The sequence below is a fragment of the Vigna umbellata genome, chromosome 6, assembly GCF_029865625.1.
Source record: "Vigna umbellata cultivar VRB3 chromosome 6, Vumbellata_1.0, whole genome shotgun sequence".
NCBI lineage: Eukaryota > Viridiplantae > Streptophyta > Magnoliopsida > Fabales > Fabaceae > Vigna > Vigna umbellata.
Genome location: NC_142170.1, coordinates 15,642,955 through 15,662,716, shown reverse-complemented (window position 1 = coordinate 15,662,716; position 19,762 = coordinate 15,642,955). Strand labels below are relative to the sequence as shown.

General features: G+C 33.8%; 3 protein-coding genes and 1 pseudogene across 5 annotated transcripts; 2 read left to right on the top strand and 2 right to left on the bottom strand.

Annotated features, from left to right (window-relative positions):
* The first annotated feature begins 2,974 nt into the window (after nt 1–2,974).
* Nucleotides 2,975–4,613, top strand: LOC124843294 (uncharacterized). The gene is made up of 2 exons (XM_047319998.2): nt 2,975–3,390; nt 4,070–4,613. Exons 1-2 carry the CDS (start codon nt 3,309–3,311, stop codon nt 4,264–4,266), a joined length of 279 nt encoding a protein of 92 aa, XP_047175954.1. The 5' UTR covers nt 2,975–3,308; the 3' UTR covers nt 4,267–4,613.
* Nucleotides 4,614–5,849: 1,236 nt separating this feature from the next.
* Nucleotides 5,850–7,844, bottom strand: LOC124843296 (uncharacterized). Its single transcript, XM_047320001.2, has one exon. The coding sequence runs from the start codon at nt 7,194–7,196 to the stop codon at nt 6,006–6,008; it is 1,191 nt and encodes a 396-aa protein (XP_047175957.2). The 5' UTR covers nt 7,197–7,844; the 3' UTR covers nt 5,850–6,005.
* A 192-nt stretch (nt 7,845–8,036) lies between these two features.
* Nucleotides 8,037–13,496, top strand: LOC124843297 (ubiquitin receptor RAD23b-like). Its single transcript, XM_047320003.2, has 12 exons — nt 8,037–8,261; nt 8,485–8,646; nt 9,949–9,987; nt 10,083–10,144; nt 10,221–10,265; nt 11,350–11,527; nt 11,613–11,747; nt 11,819–11,881; nt 12,505–12,552; nt 12,636–12,745; nt 12,936–13,014; nt 13,119–13,496. The coding sequence occupies exons 1-12, from the start codon at nt 8,196–8,198 to the stop codon at nt 13,233–13,235; spliced, it is 1,104 nt and encodes a 367-aa protein (XP_047175959.1). The 5' UTR covers nt 8,037–8,195; the 3' UTR covers nt 13,236–13,496.
* A 403-nt stretch (nt 13,497–13,899) lies between these two features.
* LOC124843295 (protein FAR1-RELATED SEQUENCE 6 pseudogene) lies at nt 13,900–16,346 on the bottom strand (annotated as a pseudogene). 2 transcript variants are annotated; one of them, XR_015780352.1, is made up of 2 exons: nt 16,114–16,346; nt 13,900–15,988 (listed from the first exon to the last, which is right to left on the bottom strand). The product of XR_015780352.1 is annotated as a protein FAR1-RELATED SEQUENCE 6 pseudogene, transcript variant X2 (transcript). The 2 variants fall into 2 exon arrangements; XR_015780351.1 differs by having other exon boundaries at nt 13,900–16,346.
* Nucleotides 16,347–19,762: the final 3,416 nt, after the last annotated feature.

Genomic DNA, 19,762 nt, shown 5'->3' with positions numbered 1-19,762 from the left:
ACCTGGGTGTGGGCAGAGGAACTGAAAATCTTTGTCCCGTTATTTTAAAAGTGAAAAATGGGGTCCATTTTTGGACTTTGAAGAGGGTGACTTTGTGAAATTTGATGGGATAATAAAAAAATATTTAAAACCGATATTTTGGTTAGAAGAGTGACAGTGGTTTGGTGCAGTGATTGAGAAGACCAAAAATATGTTCTTCCTAAAATAGAGTAATAGAAAGTACTTACTGATAGAACCAACCAACCACCATTCTTATAATTGCATTGCAACTCAACCTGCTTTTTTTATTCAATTTCTCCTGCATCCACCAAACTTCACCGACACCAACCTTTTTCTTCAATCAGAACATTTTTTTTATAACATCTACGTGTGATTAATCCAAAATTATTTTATAATCAATAATAATAATCATAAACACTAATATAGACTAATCACAAAATAACACGTAAGTCATATTAAAATATTGTCAAAATATCATTATTTTTATTTTAAATATTTCATGTGCACTGAATTAACTTTTTTTCTTTTTATTGTTTTATAATAATAACAAAAAATTATGCAGTAAAAATATATATGAGTTTCAAAAGTAAAGACTTAAATGAATAAAAAAAGAAGTAAAATCTGAGTCGAATAGGTCGATAAACATTACAAATGATGTTAATTAATAGGAAAATGACACTTGAACAACCATTTTTGACAACATTTAGACACGCGCACACGTGTCAAAATCTGAGTGGTCCATTTTCATTTAATTTTTCCAATTAGACCACTCAGATTTTGACACGTGTACGCGTGTCTAAATGTTGTCAAAAATGGTTGTTCAAGTATCATTTTCCTAATTAATAATAAGGATGTTGTTTACATAATGAAAGAAGACAAGACAATATGAAGCACGTGTTTGTTTTTATTTTGGCAGTGACAACTTAAAATATTGATGAATAAAAGGACAAAAGAGTGTCAGGGAATAGGTGCCGCTCTTGTTGAATTACCTTTTTCTCATTTTCTAATAATCATTCAATGCTCACCGATATTTTTCTTTTTCTTTTCTAAAAAAGTATTAGAAACGAAACAAATGAGGAAAGTACCATTCCTTCCCGATTCTATTGATTGACAAATCAGTTTTTTTAACTAATTATATAATAAATTTAATTTGAGATATGGGATCTTTAAAAACTTAAAAATATATTTAATTCTTTATATATTTATCTTTACATTATATCTAACAATTCTCCACATGATTGTAAGGTCCTTCCACACGTCCGTCCTTCTTTACAGTTTTATTATGATTGTCTATCCAGTCAATCATTCATTAAGTTGATCATCCATTAGGTCGACCATTCAGACCGACCATTCAGGTCGACTATCCAGACCGAATAATCAAATGGTCGATCACATGGTTAGATTATATAAACGATAATGACTCATTAAGTCCATAATGAAAGTTAAGGTGTGATTGGGTCGTCATTAGGTTGGCAAAAGGTAAAAGTTCATCACAACTAGTATAAACAAAGTCTTAGGTATGACTTTAGAGGTACGATGCACAATATACATGCACTACTTGCTCTTCCAACCGCTCGGTTACATTACTAACTTGAGTATCGGAGTGTCTTTGACAGGTGTCCGCCCACCCGACTTAGATAAAGAGGAGGAATGACGACCACCAGGAAGCTCGCCCGGCCTACGTGTCAACTAGAAGACTATTGGGCAGCTCATCCAATCTTCAAGTCAACCTTTAGTGTCTTGGCAATGTCCATCCGCTTTGGGCCACGTCTTTCTTGTCTTCAACTTGGAGTATTGAGGATGAGGCTTCAATCCTAGGTAAAACAATTTTTTTTTATTTTTTATTTTTTTCCCCTACCACACAATACATAAGTATATACTTAAATATAGATGTTTAGTCGGCATTGTCTTGTCTCTTTTTTTCCACAAATCATAACAATGTAAATAGTGAGTCACGTGGTGGAATGTAATTTTTAATTATGAAAACGTGTTTAATTATTAGTATATTTTGAAGTTACAGTGTGCTGAGTTAAATAACCACAGCGGCAAATTATTCTATGCAACTTGAAGACGTCAATAAATAAACATAACAGGGTACCTGTACAAATTGTTTCTAAAATGAATTTTCTACTCTTCTTTATTATTCGTTAATGATGAAAAAAATACTGAATACATTTATTTTTTTATTAAAAAAATTGAATTCTGAATAATCTTTCTTTACTTAAAATATCGAGATCCTCGTTCTTACATGTAATATTTGTGACAAATGATAAAATAAGCCCTTCTCCTAGCATTCCTTTATTTAAATTAGTTTAATTATTAATTTTACATTTATATTTAAATTATTAATGTATTTTAATCCGTCTCTTTCACTAAATTAACGCTAATTCTAATTAAAAAGTGATAACGTCTCACTTCAAAAAGATATTTAATTGGTAAGTCCTTTTTTATGTATTTTTACATTAAAATGATCTTTTATCTGCATGGTTTTGTCTTATGAAAGAATTCAAAACCCACAACTAGATTATTGTGTCCATTTTTTAAATTGTAATAGATAAAAATAAAAATATTTGATCTTTATTATTGGATTTGAAAAATAAAATCTTAATTAAATTGTATTATTGAATGATAAGAAATAGATTTTAAAGTTAACTTAATCTTATAATCTATGTAGAATCCGTCGTGGCGAGGATTTGGAAGAAAAGGGAGATTTGAATAAAAATTATAATCATAACCCTTAATATAAATTTTTTTATTAAAAATATTCAGCTAAGTAAAAATAATATATGTATTTTAAAATTTAGTAAAGTTATTTCTACATCTGAAATGAATATAGTATCGTGAGAAGAAAGAGAAAGTGATAGGGTTTTTATTAATAGAAAAGGAAAATGGGATGATGTGGAGACGTGAGAAGCAGGAGTAGTTTGTAATTGTGAGTGTGTTAATGGAAGGGTGATGAATAATATTAGTTGGTGGTGCGTGAATAAATAAAAGAAAAAAGAGTGACAGGAGAATAATTAAAGATCACGTGTCGGTGGTGTGAGTTTTATAAGACAGAAACGCGGAAGGGTAATTGCGAACATCATTAGGCTTTCTTGTTCCTGGGTTCGGTCGCTGTCTCTGTCTGTGTTGTGTTGGTGTTCGTGGAAGAAGAGAAGGAAGAATATGAGATGATATGATAACAGCAGATAGGTCTGGCCTGGTTAAGAAGAATAGTAGCGTTGCCACTTCGGCAGAGAAGAAGGAAAACCAGAAAGAGAAAGAGAAAGAAAATCATCCACATAACACCAAAACCCAACAAACTCATCATGGATATCTGGCGCAACATGATTTTTCCAGTCAGGCGTGTCTGGCTTGCTCTCTCTGCTCGTCTCAAGACTCGCAAAAACGGTTCTTACTCTCTCTCTTCTCCTTCTTCTTTTCCATCATAATTCAATTTTCTTCTTCCTTCTGCTTCACAATCTTTTTCATGATCACATGATCTTCATTCTAAGCATTATTGCTTTTGGTTTTTACTTAATTTCAATCCACCTACCCACGCACGCCACTTCAAGACAAAACCATACCTTTCTACGTCAATGCAATTTATATCTATTTTTACACCCACTGCAGTTTATAATTCTTTACATTATTATTCTAGAGGTGTTTTCAGCAGTAGCTAACTAATCCTTTCGTCACCCTTCCCACCGAGGGAAAGATTGGTGTAGGATCCACATCTTTTTCAGTGCACCTTTATGCCCCCTAAAAACTTTTCTGCTGGCAGCAAATAACATCGTCAAAGTTTGTATTTTTCACAGTGATCACTACTTTATAATGCTGAGTGGCCTGATAAAAGTTTCCTCTGTTCCGCACCCAGAGTTCAGTCACAAGCAATATTTGTTGCTTTTTACATCATATAGACTCAATGGGTGATGCTTTATGTGAACCAAATGGAATCCCCAAAGCATCCTTATCCTTAGTGATTATCAATTCATACACGCATCTCATAGACGCTATTGAGACTACTTTTTTTCTTCTTTTTTTTTAATCATCGGTTGCATTAACATGAATGATCTGTTGTTTGCTGCAGGAGAAGGACTGCTGAAGCTTCAGGATGATGTACAGACTTGTGGATATGAAGATGTACAAGTGATGTGGGAAATGCTACAAAGAACCGAAAGCGATGTTACAGAAAACCACCATAAGCGTAAGCAATTGCCGTTCTGGAGGATCTTTGTATGGTCCAACCACACTGAAGCTTCATCAGAATCTGCAAATCACACTTAAAAACCAGACACGGGTTTTACGTTTACAAATAAAACCTCCACTGATGTATTGCAGTCTGCAACTGGCAAGCCACCGTTCTTTTATCTCCCCTTTGCCAGCATGGCGGAGGCATGTTTCTTGGCCGCTGAAACCAAGTACACGTCCCTGTGACAACAAAATCGTTTGAGGTTTCTCTTTTACAACTGAAACTGTACTCCGTATGACAGTAGTATGTAAATATGCCAATAGTTTGTCAGAAGTCATACCCGGGTTTCTCTAACGGCAAAGCAAGCAATTTTCACTTGTCAATGACTATAAGATTAACTGTGTTCATTGTTAGTAACAAGCAGCAGAGTGTTTAACTTTAATGCGATCATATAAGATAATAATCTCAACTTTTGTCTGTATGCCTACTAGTAAAAGAAAAATCCGAACGTAAAATCCCGAGTCAAACTTACACAAAGGGGCTGTAGAAATTATTAGTGAGAGCATTGTGGTGTTATAATCTAAAGATTATCTACTTTCAGACCACTACGATCTTCAACAGAAGACACACGCAGGTACATCGTAATATGATATATGTGAATTTCTATTTCCAACATCGTCCTCAGCTTGCTAATTGGTGAAATTAATGTAATGTTGACATAACTGTAGATATATTGTTCCAATTATATACGGTTTTAATCTATTCTGAAAGATTTTATTTTATCTCAGATATCTTTCTACCCCTGCAGTCCTCTGAAATATGCTAGCCCCAAATAGTACTTAAACTACAATGAAGATCTATATAATTTGGCTTTTCATCTTCTTCACCTCAGTTTAGATTGAAACTGATTGGTGAGAATGTCAAAACTAGATTACTTCTAACATAAATCATATATGCTTAAAAGTAAAAGTTGAATAAAATAGAAAACCTTTCAACCTGGCACTTCAAAATTTTAGGCTGAAGGCTATATATTCATTGGCAAATAAGAAATGCACCTGAGGAGAAATGCGTATCAATGTCAGAGACTTGGGTACATTTATGATGAGACTTGGTTATGATAAGCTATATTGAAATGGACAACCTGGTTATGATAAGCTAGTCTACAAATTGTTTCAAAATTTTAAGTCATATGAAAGTGGCACGTACAAACGTGTATTCAACAGAAAAGGTATGCGTGAGTAGAGAGTTCATGAAAATAAGTTGAAAAAACATTCAATTAAGAAGGTCATGAGTTGCTTTTCTGAGCTTTATACAAGCTCTTGTTTCAAATGCTCCCAAAATTTAATTTCTTGTTGTAATGATAGGCATCTTTATGTAATGAGATTTAACGTGGACAAACTTTCAGCTAATCTTTGTTATAACATGGCTGTGATTAAGGCAGGTTGCAAGAGTGACCTCAGATTTTTTGATGCAACATGAATTATGAAAAGAATAGTTTAAAACTGAAATTCTTCTATCAAACAGGAGGCAAACTAACATTGACACGATACACTCTGACTGAGGCTTTTGGTAAAACGAAGGCTTTTAGTTCCGTCCATTTACCCAAAACGTTGTACCAGAAACATGTTATGAAAATGTACAAGATCCAAAAGATCCAAGAAGAAGAAAGGAAGAAGCGAGAAGAAAGAAATTAAAGTATTATTCTGCAATGCATGCATGTAATATAGTTAAGAAACATTACAGGAATAATAGAAAGAAGGTAAAGAAAGGAATGAATTAATTGTCCTTGTCCTAATCCTATATCTACTGCTGGAATGCTCATACTAATCATCCATCAATACTCATAATTAATAAATAGTGAAAGGGAGAAAGCAAGCAAAATAGCTAAAGACCAATTCACGCTAAACAGAACCACCCCTGACTTATGTTTACCATCGGCTTCAGTCTCACCCGCAGAGCCGTCACCTGGACCCGCAGAACCGGGACTCCCAACCACGTCACCAGCTGCTGGTGTCATTACCGGCACCGGGACTGGGACAGGCACCGGCACTCTCACAGGTGATACTGCCGGAACCGGTGAAGTTACGGGCACCGCTGGCATTACTGGAGCCGGGGGTTTAATCAGAATGGCGGGAGAGACTGCCGGCGCCGGGGGGTTAACCAGAACAGGAGTCATTACTGGGACGGGTGATACGACCGGGACGGGGGAGATGACCGGAACCGGTGAGATTACAGGGACGGGTGTTATGACCGGGACGGGAGACTTGACCGGAACGGGGGAGATTACAGGAACGGGTGATATAATATCGGCGGAAATTGGTGTTAGCAGCGGAGTAGGTGTTGGAACAAGCGATACTACTGGGACGGGTGAAATGACCGGCACGGGTGACTTGACCGGAATCGGAGTGATTACCGGTACGGGTGATATCACCGGCACAGGTGACTTGACTGGGATTATAACCTCCGGATTGGTGTTTATCATGAGGCTGTTTACCTGCACCACCGAAATATTACACTGCTTCTCGGATTCTGCCGTGAGGGGTTTTATGAGTTTGGCTCTGGCCACGCCGTTTGGCTTGGCGGCGGACACTAAGGTGACGTCGCCGTTGTTGATCTTGAGGAGCACTCCCTCGTCCTGCGACAGCGTGGTGGCGCTGATGGTTTGAGTTTGGTGGAGATCCAGGTAGCCCAGCGCGACGTGGTGGCTCAAGATGGTCTTTATGTGGTGGATTGATTTCCCGGAGAGAGGAGCCATGGCGGTGTTATCCACCGCGAACACCGTCACGCTCTGCCTGGCGTTTATTGCGTCGGTCAGTTGCGTTTGCTTGAGGTAGTCGGAGAATGAGGAATATGAGGGATATTCCGACAGGAGTTTGGTTATGTCCAAAGCCGCCACAGGGCACGGCTCCAGCATTGCAAGGAAGAGAAGCAGCATTGTCCAGTAAGACACACGCGCACTACTCATCTTCATCATCATCGTCGTCATCATCTTCTTCTTCTTCTTCAGCTCCCTCAATGCATACATTCATACACACACATACATCACACTTTCCAACCATTGAAAACATTATCGGATCTCTTATATATTCTCTGAGGCTTCTACCTCTTCCTGAGTTGAGATCCGCATCTCAAGTACTCTGATCTGTTCTCCCTGTTTTTCAGCAACTCTCTCTTCACATTCTTTGGCCACTTTCACGTTTCACTCTTACTATCTCTATATTTAGCTCATTGCTTATTTTTCTTTCTCTTCAACCTCCGCCATGCATCTCTCTATATTCATCCACTCTTCTCCGCGCTCATGCATTTCTAAAACAAATTAAATCAATTCTTTTTTTTCATTAATTCAACTATTTCTTTTTCAAATTAACGGAATTACTGCATACAACACTTTTACCAGCTTGTTCCTAAAAACAAAACACTTAAAACGACGTATGAGCAGAACAGTTTTTTTTCTTTTTTTAATCTCGTTTATAAGTTTTAATTTGATTTTTTTTTCTATTTTTCATCTTTTAAATTTGAGTGAGTTTAATCCTTTTAATGTTGTTTTTAATGTTAGGATAAACCATATAACCCTTTCTTTGATTCTGTGTAGGACTTAACTTTTACCGATTTATTACTATTTTTCATTTAAAAATAAGATATATTTCATCAAGGTAAATCTAGTAATTTTCTTTAATGAGTTAAATCTTTTTTAAAAAATTGCAATCATAAATGAAATAAGTATATCTATTTTAAAAAAATGAAACTAACACATTAAAAAAAGTATGAGGGGTTTTAAAAAAAATAAAAGAAGTTACATTTTTTATTTTTCTACTTGAATTTGCCCAATAAGTGAATCATAAAACTAAAATAGAAGAGTGGGATTGTTATCTAAGGCGTAAAAGGAAAAAAAAAAGTTGAAAAGGAAAAGAAAAAAGCGTGGGTTTGTGAGAGTGAGAAGGTGTGAGGGTAAAGTCTAGGGTTTGGCGGGGCGGAGGTGATTGGATTGGAATCGGCGGTGTTGACAAACGACCGGCGAGGAGGCATGAAGCTCACCGTCAAGACTTTGAAAGGCAGCCATTTCGAAATCAGGGTTCAGCCCTCAGACACTGTTAGTAATATCTCTCATTCCCATATCTCGTATACTTTCACTGTTTCCCACCCTATTTATCCTCTGCTATTCTATCTTCCTGAACCGTTACATTTCTGGTGTCTTTTCTATCCAAAATACGACTGCAGTGCTTTATTATATCAATCTACTAATATTACATGAAGAGTCATTCAGATTTTGTTCTTTGTTAGCTGACATTGCCCTACTATTTATTCCCACTCAGATTATGGCTGTGAAGAAAAATATTGAAGATGTACAAGGCAAAGATAATTACCCATGTGGACAGCAATTGCTGATCCACAATGGCAAGGTTTTGAAAGATGAAACTACATTAGCAGACAATAAGGTCTCTGAGGATGGCTTTCTTGTTGTAATGCTTAGTAAGGTATATTTCCTTAACGACAAATTCTGTTAAAATAATATTGTCATCTTTTTTGGAAAAGAAAAATCAATAAGAACTTGATCTGATGTGATGAGAATGACTCTGGACATGCTTCAAATGGTTGTTGTGTTTGAAATCCTTCTTCCTCTACGGTTATATAGTTTCTGTACTTGCCATGTTACTCCAATATTCCGAAGTTAGCATGATGACTTAGGGGTTAGTTATACGGAGATGATGATTACCTGGGTGGTGTAAGGTGTTTGTCTTGACTTTATAGAAAGTGAGGTGATTGTAATCACCGTACAAACAATGTAGTTAAAGTATTCCTGGTTGGGATAAGTCAGTGTATCTTGAATGATCACTTTAATTGGTTGAGGGACTGTGAGGTTTGAGGGTGCCTGCCTAGCATAATTGAATAGATTGGGTTGTTAGGTGTGAATAAAATGCTAGGTTGATTGAGTTAGGTCCTAGGTTGGGTATCCATCTACAATGCCAAATGACGCTTATGATGAAATGGTGTAATGCAATCATGCTTTTCAATTTTGAAATATTTTTTCTACCAATGTAAAAGACTGCCTTTAGTTTTTGAAGTGAAACTTGTGGCTAACCAGCAAGGTAATAATGTCATGGTAGCCTAGCATGTAGGCATACAGAATTAAAATGGCTAAACAGAAACCCAGCTAGTCATTTTGATGTAAGTGATAAACCTAAAGACCAGGTACTCTTTTAGGGTAGGTATTCCATGGCACTGAAGATGTCATTTTCTCTTTCTACGCTGTCTTTTCTCCTCCCTGCCGTTCCACACTTTACTATGCAATCAAGCCATTGCATATGGTTTTACTAACGTGCTCCCCTCTCAGATTGTTTTGTTATATTTGCTGTCATTTATGAACAGTCACATACACGGATTTTCATATTGGTGCGTTTTTTTAATTATAGATATTAATAAATATATTCTTGCCTTTGTTAGAGAAATAAAAGTTGAGTTAATATTTATCATATTTTTAAACTATTTGTTTCTAAATAATATGCAGCACTATGATCTTTTATACAAAAACATACTATTAAACAGTCTTTGAACGATCTAATAATTATATTAGTTTTTCAGAAGTTAGGTCACCATAATTGTGAAAGCATTAGATGTCATCATATATTTGAAGTAGGTCATCTATTATGTTTGATAAACCCAATTCCATGTTCATTTTTGTCCTTTCAATAGTTGCCTTTCTTAGGCTTTGGTATGTTTTGTTGGTGATTCCTTTTTACTTCTGTGAACATACTTTTTACATGTTTCTTCAATTGCAGAGTAAAACCTTGGGATCTGCTGGCACTTCATCAAGTCAGGCATGTTCCTTGCTCATTTTTTATTTCTTCTTGTTGGCATTTGGCTTTTATTTCTTTTTCCCCTGTATGAGCTGGTGATTGGGCATGTGTTACAGCCTGCTAGCAACCCACCTATAACTGTATCAACACCAAATTCCTCGTCTCTAGTACAAACCCAGTGAGTTTATTTGAAATAGCTTTTTGTGGTTGGTTTTGTACCAGCTGAAATTTTTGCCTAACAATTGGTTTTGCAGATCTGCTAACAATAATGCTCCTGCAACAGATGTCACAACTACAAAGTATGAATTTTATCTTTACAGTTGCCTGAATATACTGCTTATAAATTCTGATGATGTTTCTATTCTTTTTGCCCTGATGTTCCTTTTAAGAGGTTTACATCTAATGAAGGCTGTTAATGAGGGATCCTTTTTATTTATAGTAATAAATTCAAGGTAAAATGATTTTTTTTGTAACATGAATTTGGTCTGATGCTGTTATGGCCCACCTGATTACTTTGGTTACTATTCAAATTAATTTCTATCTGAGGCCAAATCGGGCCAGATCTAATTAATTTTTTTCCACTGTCCAGAAGTTATGGTCGTATGCTAAATCAGGATGAAATTAAATTAGGGACTAGCCTGATAACTTATAGGTTGGGCCAATATGGTCTAATTCTAACATGGACCAGCACAATTCCTTTTCAGTTTGGTCCAATCTAATTAATCTGTTTTTACCTGTACACAAGTTACTGTTCTTAGAAGGATCTGGCTTATATCCAGATTTCATTCAGCATGTTGCATTCAGTTAGCATTTCAGATGAATGAAGGCTACGTGTTTCACAAGCAACTTGAAAAACCCTTTTTCCATTACAGGCAACCAAAACTTTAGGCTCAAGAAATTTTATTCTAGAATGGCAAATCATAGCCTTGTAATCAATGCTGGCATAGATGACAATAGTGTCAGTGTTGTGATAGCCAATGGTGACTGAGAGTGTTGATGATGAGAGTGTTGTTTGGTTTTATTCTAATTTACAAATGGATCCCTGGGGAAGGCGGCCATCCTTATGAGTTTGGTTTTTTAGAAAGAAAAATAACTGTTTTAACTCAAAGCCTGACTTTCTCAAACGGATTGATGCTGTGCACAATCCTTTGATTTCATGAGCAACCATGTGACCCTGCTTTGATCAATGCTTCTCCCATTTTGCTGTGCTCGTCATCACCACATTGTATACTTGAAATTTTAACAATATTGTTCATAATTATAGTTCTGTCGTAAATTAATATAACATCACCCTCTTGTTTCAATTAACAAATTGAGCTGTTTGCAATTACCCATTTCCTGTTATAAAGTCTTCTGAAAAACCATTTGGTATCATTTTTGCAGTGTGACTACGGATACTTATGGCCAGGCTGCTTCAAATTTAGTTGCTGGTAGTAATCTTGAGCAGACTATTCAGCAAATTATAGACATGGGTGGTGGCAGTTGGGACAGAGATACAGTTAGTCGTGCTCTCCGAGCAGCTTACAATAACCCAGAGCGTGCTGTGGACTACCTGTATTCAGTATGTATAAAGTGCTCATTGTAGAATTAACTGCATAGATCTTATTTTCGTAGCTTTTGCATTTATTTATTTGTTTTGTTTGCAGGGAATTCCTGAAGCAGCAGAAATTGCTGTGCCAGCTGCTCCTTACCCAAATAGTCAGACAACTGAAACAGGTGGGGTCACTGCCGGAGCTGTTCCTGGTGTCCCTAACTCTTCTCCCTTGAATATGTTTCCACAGGTAAACCTAGTCTTTACATTTTGTGCTGTTAGTTTTTGAGCTTTATTTTAAGTAGATGTACTTTTTTTCAGGAAGCAATTTCTGGTGTTGGAGCCGGAATTGGGTCACTTGACTTTCTAAGAAACAATCCCCAGGTGGGTTTTGGTTCCGTAAATTTATGCTCTTAATGCTTGTAAACATTTATGTTCTGCATATCCTGTTGCAGGAAATAGTTCTAATATCTTGAACTTTTTCACTAAAAAATTGAGATTATAATATACCATGAATACTTTTAAGAAAGTGTAATTTAAGTCTAACTCAACCTTGTATCACCCGTTTGAAATTATGATTTGATACATTCACTTATATATACTATGATTTGATCTATTTTTAGCCAATGTGGGTGTGAGTGGTTACAAATCTCGTCTTACAAGTTGGTTTTATAAGGTTGTAATAGACTTAAATTACAATTTTTTAAGAAAAAATGAAGTATAAAGAACTTTCTGAAAGTAAACAATAAATTTGATGATGTATTTTTTTCCATTTCGTCATACTTTTAGCTTATATGAAAAATGCGGTGACATATAATAAAGTTACTTGTCGTTGGTTCTCTTAGTCTGTTAATACTGTGGTTTGTATGACGGGAGCTATTTGGAAATGTATTATGAATTTGCACATTTTTAATCAATATAATGAAGGGTATGCATGTAGAACAATTAACAATTTAGTATTGCATTTGGTTTAAACTGTATTAATAACTGTGTCTTTGCATTTTCAGTTTCAAGCATTGCGATCAATGGTGCAATCCAATCCGCAAATTCTGCAGGTATCTAAATAACTATATTCTCAATCACCAAATTGGCGATGAAGTAGTCACTTTTTAATGTCTTTTGAATACTTCTATTGCAGCCTGTACTTCAGGAGCTTGGAAAGCAGAATCCTGGTCTCTTAAGAGTAATTCAAGAGAATCATGCTGAGTTTCTCCAGTTGATTAACGAACCTATTGAGGGTTCAGAAGGGTGAGTGTACTGCTCGCCATATATGGTATATGCTTGACAATTTTATTATTGTTGTGTTTTACTAACATCGATGCTTGGTAATCTCTGTTTCATATTTTGCTATTTCAATTGGTAACACGAAAGTAACGCTTGATAATATGTATTCTCAGAAATTTTTTATTTATAAATGTGACCCCGTTTCTTTTACTAGTGATATATTTGATCAACCTGAACAAGACATGCCTCATGCAATCAATGTGACGCCAGCTGAGCAGGAGGCAATTGGAAGGGTATGTCTTAAATATTTAAGTCTGATATTTTCTCTTTTCATTTCCACCGACTTGACCATTAGCTTCACTATTGCTGATTGGCTTTACTTATGATACATATATAGCTTGAAGCAATGGGATTTGATAGAGCCTCAGTCATAGAGGCATTTTTAGCATGTGACCGTGACGAGCAATTGGCAGCCAACTACTTATTAGAAAATGCTGGAGATTTTGAGGATTAACTCACTGACCTACATCAATTTGTAGTTTTGTTTGGGCCTTTTTGGAGGGTGGGAGCTGTTGCATTTTTTTCCCTTTACTATGTCTTGGAAAATTTATGCGGGTAGAGTTTTAGATATGGTTTGACGTATTTGACTGGAACAGTGGACAATTACTCTTGATTTTAGATTGGTTAGTTTATACAACAGTGTTTCTAGTTATCTTCCTTGATGAAATAGCAAAAAGCTCAAATTGTGAGCTGATTTATTTGTCGCATTGCAGCAGATTCTGGTGTAGCCATTTTGGTTGGTTGTTTGAACATTACCTTGCTTTATATTTGAGTAGGCAAAAGGAACTCGACTATAAAGCGGTAACGTATATGCATTTATTCACTCGTGGACAACAATCATTGTTAGTATCACGATATTTGTTTACTTGTGTCGTTAATATCATGAGAACTTAACAAATTTATACTACTATTTTACTACTTTTCCTTTCTCTTTTACCCGTTTACAATTTTTTTTAATTAATCCATTATTTTTTGAACAAATTATTAAGTGGTTACATGATTGTCAAAATATCAGTTTTTAACTAGACAATTTTAGTTTTCCATTTGTGAATCATTGAATGTTGAGAAAGTCAGAGCTGCAAATACGAAGTATTATAACCGTTAAAAGACGCTGGTGCTACTTTGAATGCTCTTAATCATTCGAATCATGGTTAAGTCCGAGGAACCAAATATTGGCGTGAAATGACTACAACATAAAGTCGCAAATTTACATTGACGATGCCCTAGTTATTCAGACATCAATGCTTGGACATTATGTTGTCGGGATCCTCAACGTTTACAATATGAAGCTTCCTCAATATATTTTCCATTGCTTGTAGTGCAGTCTCGTAATGATCATGAGATTTCTTACCTTCCTCAACAACCTTCACAATCTGTCTGTATAAATGATCATACCTATGAACTGGATTACTTATATCAATGCCACTAGAGTTGTGATCGTACACATTGCTCCGCTTCATATCTTTTCTCCACCGTGAAACAATGTACTGCGTTGGGATCTCTTTTATCCCATTTTGGCTTAAAATAAACAAAGCATGCCTGCACAAGTAACCTCTGAAATTGAACATGCCACAGATGCAGAAGACCTCCATTTCAGCTTCATTATAACACACCTCATAATCTCTTGCACCTCTATGATTTCCCTCAACTTCAACTTGTTCTTCCACAATGTACGTCATCACCGCTCCATCAACATTTATCTGTCTCGAGTTAAAGCAAGAAAACATTCCTTCCACTTCCCTTTCAAACATTCTTAATATTTCATTACTATATAACTTTGAAACCTGCAATTCAAAGTAAGACCTCGATTTTGCTGCAAAGCTACAAGATTTTGAATCCAAATCTGCCAAAGCTTCCAGTTGTCGCTTTGTCTGTAAAGTCTGATCATATTTTTCTAAAAATTCTTTCAGAGAAGTCTGTTCATCGAGGTACCCATCAAAGAAAAATGATACAGCATCATCACTTTGTTGAACTGAAAATATTCCTGCCAAGAAGATTTCCTTCAGATAAACTGGAGCCCACCGTTTCCGTTCCTCATACAAAGATTGGAGCCATTTATTGCCTCTAATTTCGCTGCTTTTCATCATATCCTCCCAAGTTGCTTCAAATTCCTCAGCCCTGAGAGAGGAATATACTGCTCTGCTCAAAGCTGCATTGATTGCTTCATACTGTACGCAGGCTCCCAGTTTTTCTGGAACTTTTTGCATGATATTAAACAAGCAAAGGCAGTGTGTAGATCTTGGAAAGACATCAGCAACCACAGTTTGCAAGATTCCACATTGGTTGGTAATGATAACTTGTGGGGGGCGTCCTAAGATACAAGTAAGCCACGCCCTGAACAGCCAAGTGTATGATTCAACCGTTTCACAAGCAAGCAGTCCACAGCCAAACAAGATGGATTGTTTATGGTGGTTTATCCCAAGGAACATAACCAGGGGAACTTCATATGCATCGTTCAAACATGTAGTGTCAATAGCTACAACATCACTGAAATAACTGTATGCAACCCTGGACTTTGCATCAGCCCAGAACAAATTCCTGAAACACCCTCTCTCATTGACATCGACCACATAGAAGAAGTCTGGATCAGCCAATTGCTGGTGACTGAAAAAATTCAAAATTGCTTCAGCATCACCTTTCTTCAGCTTCAACTGATTGTTGGAGTACAAGCCTTTCGGATTTGGAGATTTCCCTTCATCAGGATGTACACTGGCATCATCCTCAGCATCGATTATGAGAGTTCGAAACATCCTAATTTTGTGAACCTGTTGAGCAGCAGTAGCATCAAAGTGGAAGGTTCTTTTGCTGCCAAGAGCAACTTGCTTATGGGACTTGTAAAACTTGCCACTGGTGGGGTTAATCAAGTGATTGTGATCAAGCTCAACTTCAATAATTCTCCATCTTGTGGAATCCATCAACCTGAACTTGATCATAGCAGGACAACCAGTTCTGGTTTCGGGTCTGGGGCGATTAGCCTCCGTTCTTTTCTTAAAGCCTGCGCTGCTGCAGCTAAGTTTCGCTCTGTAACGTTCCTTGGTCTTGCGGTACCAGGTATTTGTAACCCTAATCCCAAATCCCTGTTCCTTGGCGTACCAATTATAGAAGTAATAGACATCCTCGTAACTCTCAAATTCCATCCCAACCGCAGGAGCAACAGGGACATGGACATGGACATTGCTCTCGCCTTCTTCATCTCCTACCGCATCACTGTTCAGACAAACTTTATCCATCCAAATCCAATGCCAACACAAACCCTAAAACCACACCCCTTTAAACTACACCATTATTCTTTACCACAATCAACTACATGACAGAAGAAACAACGTCATTACCTTATTAAGATTATTACTTTTGACTTCGGAGATTCCACTTCACTGCTTCTTTACCCAATTGCAATCTGGAGATTCCATTCCACATCACACCCTCTCCATTTTTCTTCCCTTTTCTTTTCAAATTCACTTCCTGCTTGCTTCTAACCTAGTTCAATTGGAGTCAACTGAAGTATAATAACAGCATTGTCCACATTTGCCCTTTTCTTCTGAATTAAAAATATAGGGTTCATATATAATCCCCTAAAAATATATTTGTTTTTTCTTTCACTTTTAAGTTTTAATTTATCAAACCATCGTCTTGCTAGCTCGCATCTGTCATGGTTTCTAACATCAAGATCACATCTTTAAAGTCAAAAATTCAAGATTTTCTAAAAAGCATACTTAATTAAAGCCTGAAATAAGTTTGTGAACCCTGGAATCAAATTTGTTAAGCATGGGGTTTCATTTTTTATGATAGTCATGAATGTTCAAAAATAATCTCTTATTTCTAAGGTTATGGAGCTATTCAAAAACTTGAATTATCTTACCAGAAAGAATCCTTAACTAAAGTTTAGTCATCTTCTAATCAAGAAGATTAGTTTGAGATTATTTGATTGATTTGTTGAATTAAGATTAAACTGTCTTAGCACTATTCGAGTTCTATCCTTAACTAAAATTTAGTTATTTAGAATGGTTTAAAATGAAATATTAAGATATCATTCATCATTATTTATATTTTTTTTTCCTAACTTTTTTTTATCTATATGGACTTAAAAATTTCCATCGGCCATTAGAATTAAATCTTAGTCAAAGTTCGTTAAAAGCTTCATTAGTCGAAATTAGAAAAAATTTAGACTAACTTAGAAAAAATTTAGACTAACTTAAAAAAAAAATTACCCCATGTGACATTACAAAAAAAATTACCGCATGTAACTTCAATAGATTTCACAAAAAAAAATGACATTTATTAAAAGAATAATCTTATTAACTTTGATAAAATTACGTTTAATTGTTTGGATACCATAATGTGTCTACTTATCATGGTTTTTAAAAGAGTGTTAATTTCGTTCATAATCACATTAATATGTATTTAATGCGGGAGAGGATTTTTACGCGAGAGAGGATTACACCACCAAGATTAATATTGCAATGACGAAGAAGACAATCTGAAACACCTTTTGTCATTGTGATGTTTGTGTCATTCTTTCTTTTTTCAACGAAGACAATGAAAACTCTAACTCCAATTTCAAATTGTGTCAGGAGGATTACGTTTAGGTTTTGAGGAATTTGAAGAAGTAGACACTCGATCGCACTGAGAAAAAAATTAATGGAATTTGGTTTAACATGGAAAATGACCTTCATGACTCTCAACCTTTTCTTGTTGTACATGAAGTAAGAGAGTTATTGGATTTTACAGTGGCATAACGAGGAAAAGTTTTGGTTGTCTTGAATGAAAAACAATATTGAAAAGATTGAATTTAATACTTGTTCACTTTATAATTTAAAGTTAAATTTAGACATCAATATTCACAATTCACTGTAGAATGTAGCTTTAATTATTATCTTAAATGTTTTTTTATAGGTTTAAGCTTAATGGTAATTCGAGAATTTAACTTATATAAGTTAAAAGGTTGAAAGAGGTCATATACGATATTTATAATTTTCTAAAATAATGTTAATATTTTAATAAATAAATAATTAACTTGATATTTTGGATGAAGGTAGTGAAATTCCAACACTCTTCATTTTATTTTTTTAATATAATAGCATTAATACATAATGTTTGCTCATTTTTTTTGCTCATTTTTAAAATGTTTGCTCATTTTTTTCATTTTTATTATTATAATCCATAATTTATCAACTTTTTCATCAAAATTATGCATGTAAATTTTTAGAAAAATTTCAAAGTCATTATATTAAAAAACATATTAAACATTATAATTATTTTATTATATTGTTTTTTTTAAATTAATTAATTACTTTTCCAATTATCAAACTTTATCTAAATAAACGCGGAAGTTTTAAATATTGTAAAATAAAAGGTTAATTAAAAGAAAAAAATTTAAAATTTTCTAAATATGAAGATAAATTAAATAAATAAATAATTTATTTAAACTATATATCTTGTAAAAATAAAGATTTTTGTTTTATTAATCATAGTCTCTTATCTTTTATTTAATTAAAATACTAATTTTTTAATTTAAAAATAATAGTGTAACTTCTCACCTTAAAATCAATCTTATAATTTATTAAAAAATTTGATAATTTTTTATATCTTTAAAAATTATAATATTTTAATATAATAAAAATTATAGAAAAATGTAGGTACGAAAGAAGATGAATATAATAATAATAACAAGATCCGAAATTATATGGCTTTTGGTGTAGTGGGCCTAAAGGCTTATTAGCTGATATTATTGTCCATGTGAGTAGATGTCCCACTCAATTTTTAATCTATTACTATTTTGAAAATAAATACATAAATATATATATATATATATATATTTAAAATATAATCTAAATTTATCATTATTTACTTTAAATATAAAAAAATACATCTTTATTAGCAATAACGTTATTTAAAAATAAATAGTATTCTACAAAGCTAAAAATAGATATGTATTAACCTCTCATTTTGTTTATAAAAGTGCTCAAATTATATATATATATATATATATATATATATATATATATATATATATATATATATATATATATATATATATTTTTTTTTTTTTCAAATAAAAAGACATTTTCATGCATATATAAGATTTCCATATTGGTAATAAATTTCAAATGATTTAAAATTTAAATTTTACAATAATCATCATAAAAATTAATTTTTTAAAAATTATTATCATAAAAATTATACTTTTTATAATAAATATTATAAAAAATAATTTTTTTAATATATAAGAATATATAATTATTTAAAAACTTATAATTAAATAGCAGTACACAACTCTTATAATATCGATACTTAATTACTTTAATTCTAATAAAATCATGATATTTGTTTAAAGAATAATATCCCTATGTTTAAATGTCTTTTCATTTAAGGCAAATCAACTTCTGATTATATTCAGAGTGAACCGATGAAAGGATATTAATCCTATGTTGTTTCTTTTAAAATTGACAGATAAAAGATATCTTAAAATAAGCTTTTATTGTATATTTATTTGTACACTCTATTTTTACAGGCATTTTGATTATTAAAAAAAGTTAATTTTTAATCAGAAAAAGTTAACTTTTATAATATAAAAAGAAAAAAAGAGGATTAAAGAATAAAATAGTGGATACAAAGTGTCTAAAATAATAGATTATGTGATTGTACTATTATATTGGAAAATTTACTAATATATATGGTATTGTTGTTTTTTGACTTTACAAAAGCAAGCAGACTTTAGTCACGTGTGTAATAAAGATCTGAATGCACGAGTTCGTGTTTTAACAGAAGTTTTATTTGTTAATAAGACAACCAAACGAATTATTATTAGGATTGGATGTAGAAAATTCAGATCAAATCAAAATAATTAATTCATGAGGGTAAAATATGACTATTAATAATTCGATTGTAATTAGTCATTATTAATCACAAATTCGTTTTAAAATTTATAAATATAAGTTTGATTAGTGTGGACTAATGAGTGAAAAAAACAAAGATAATATT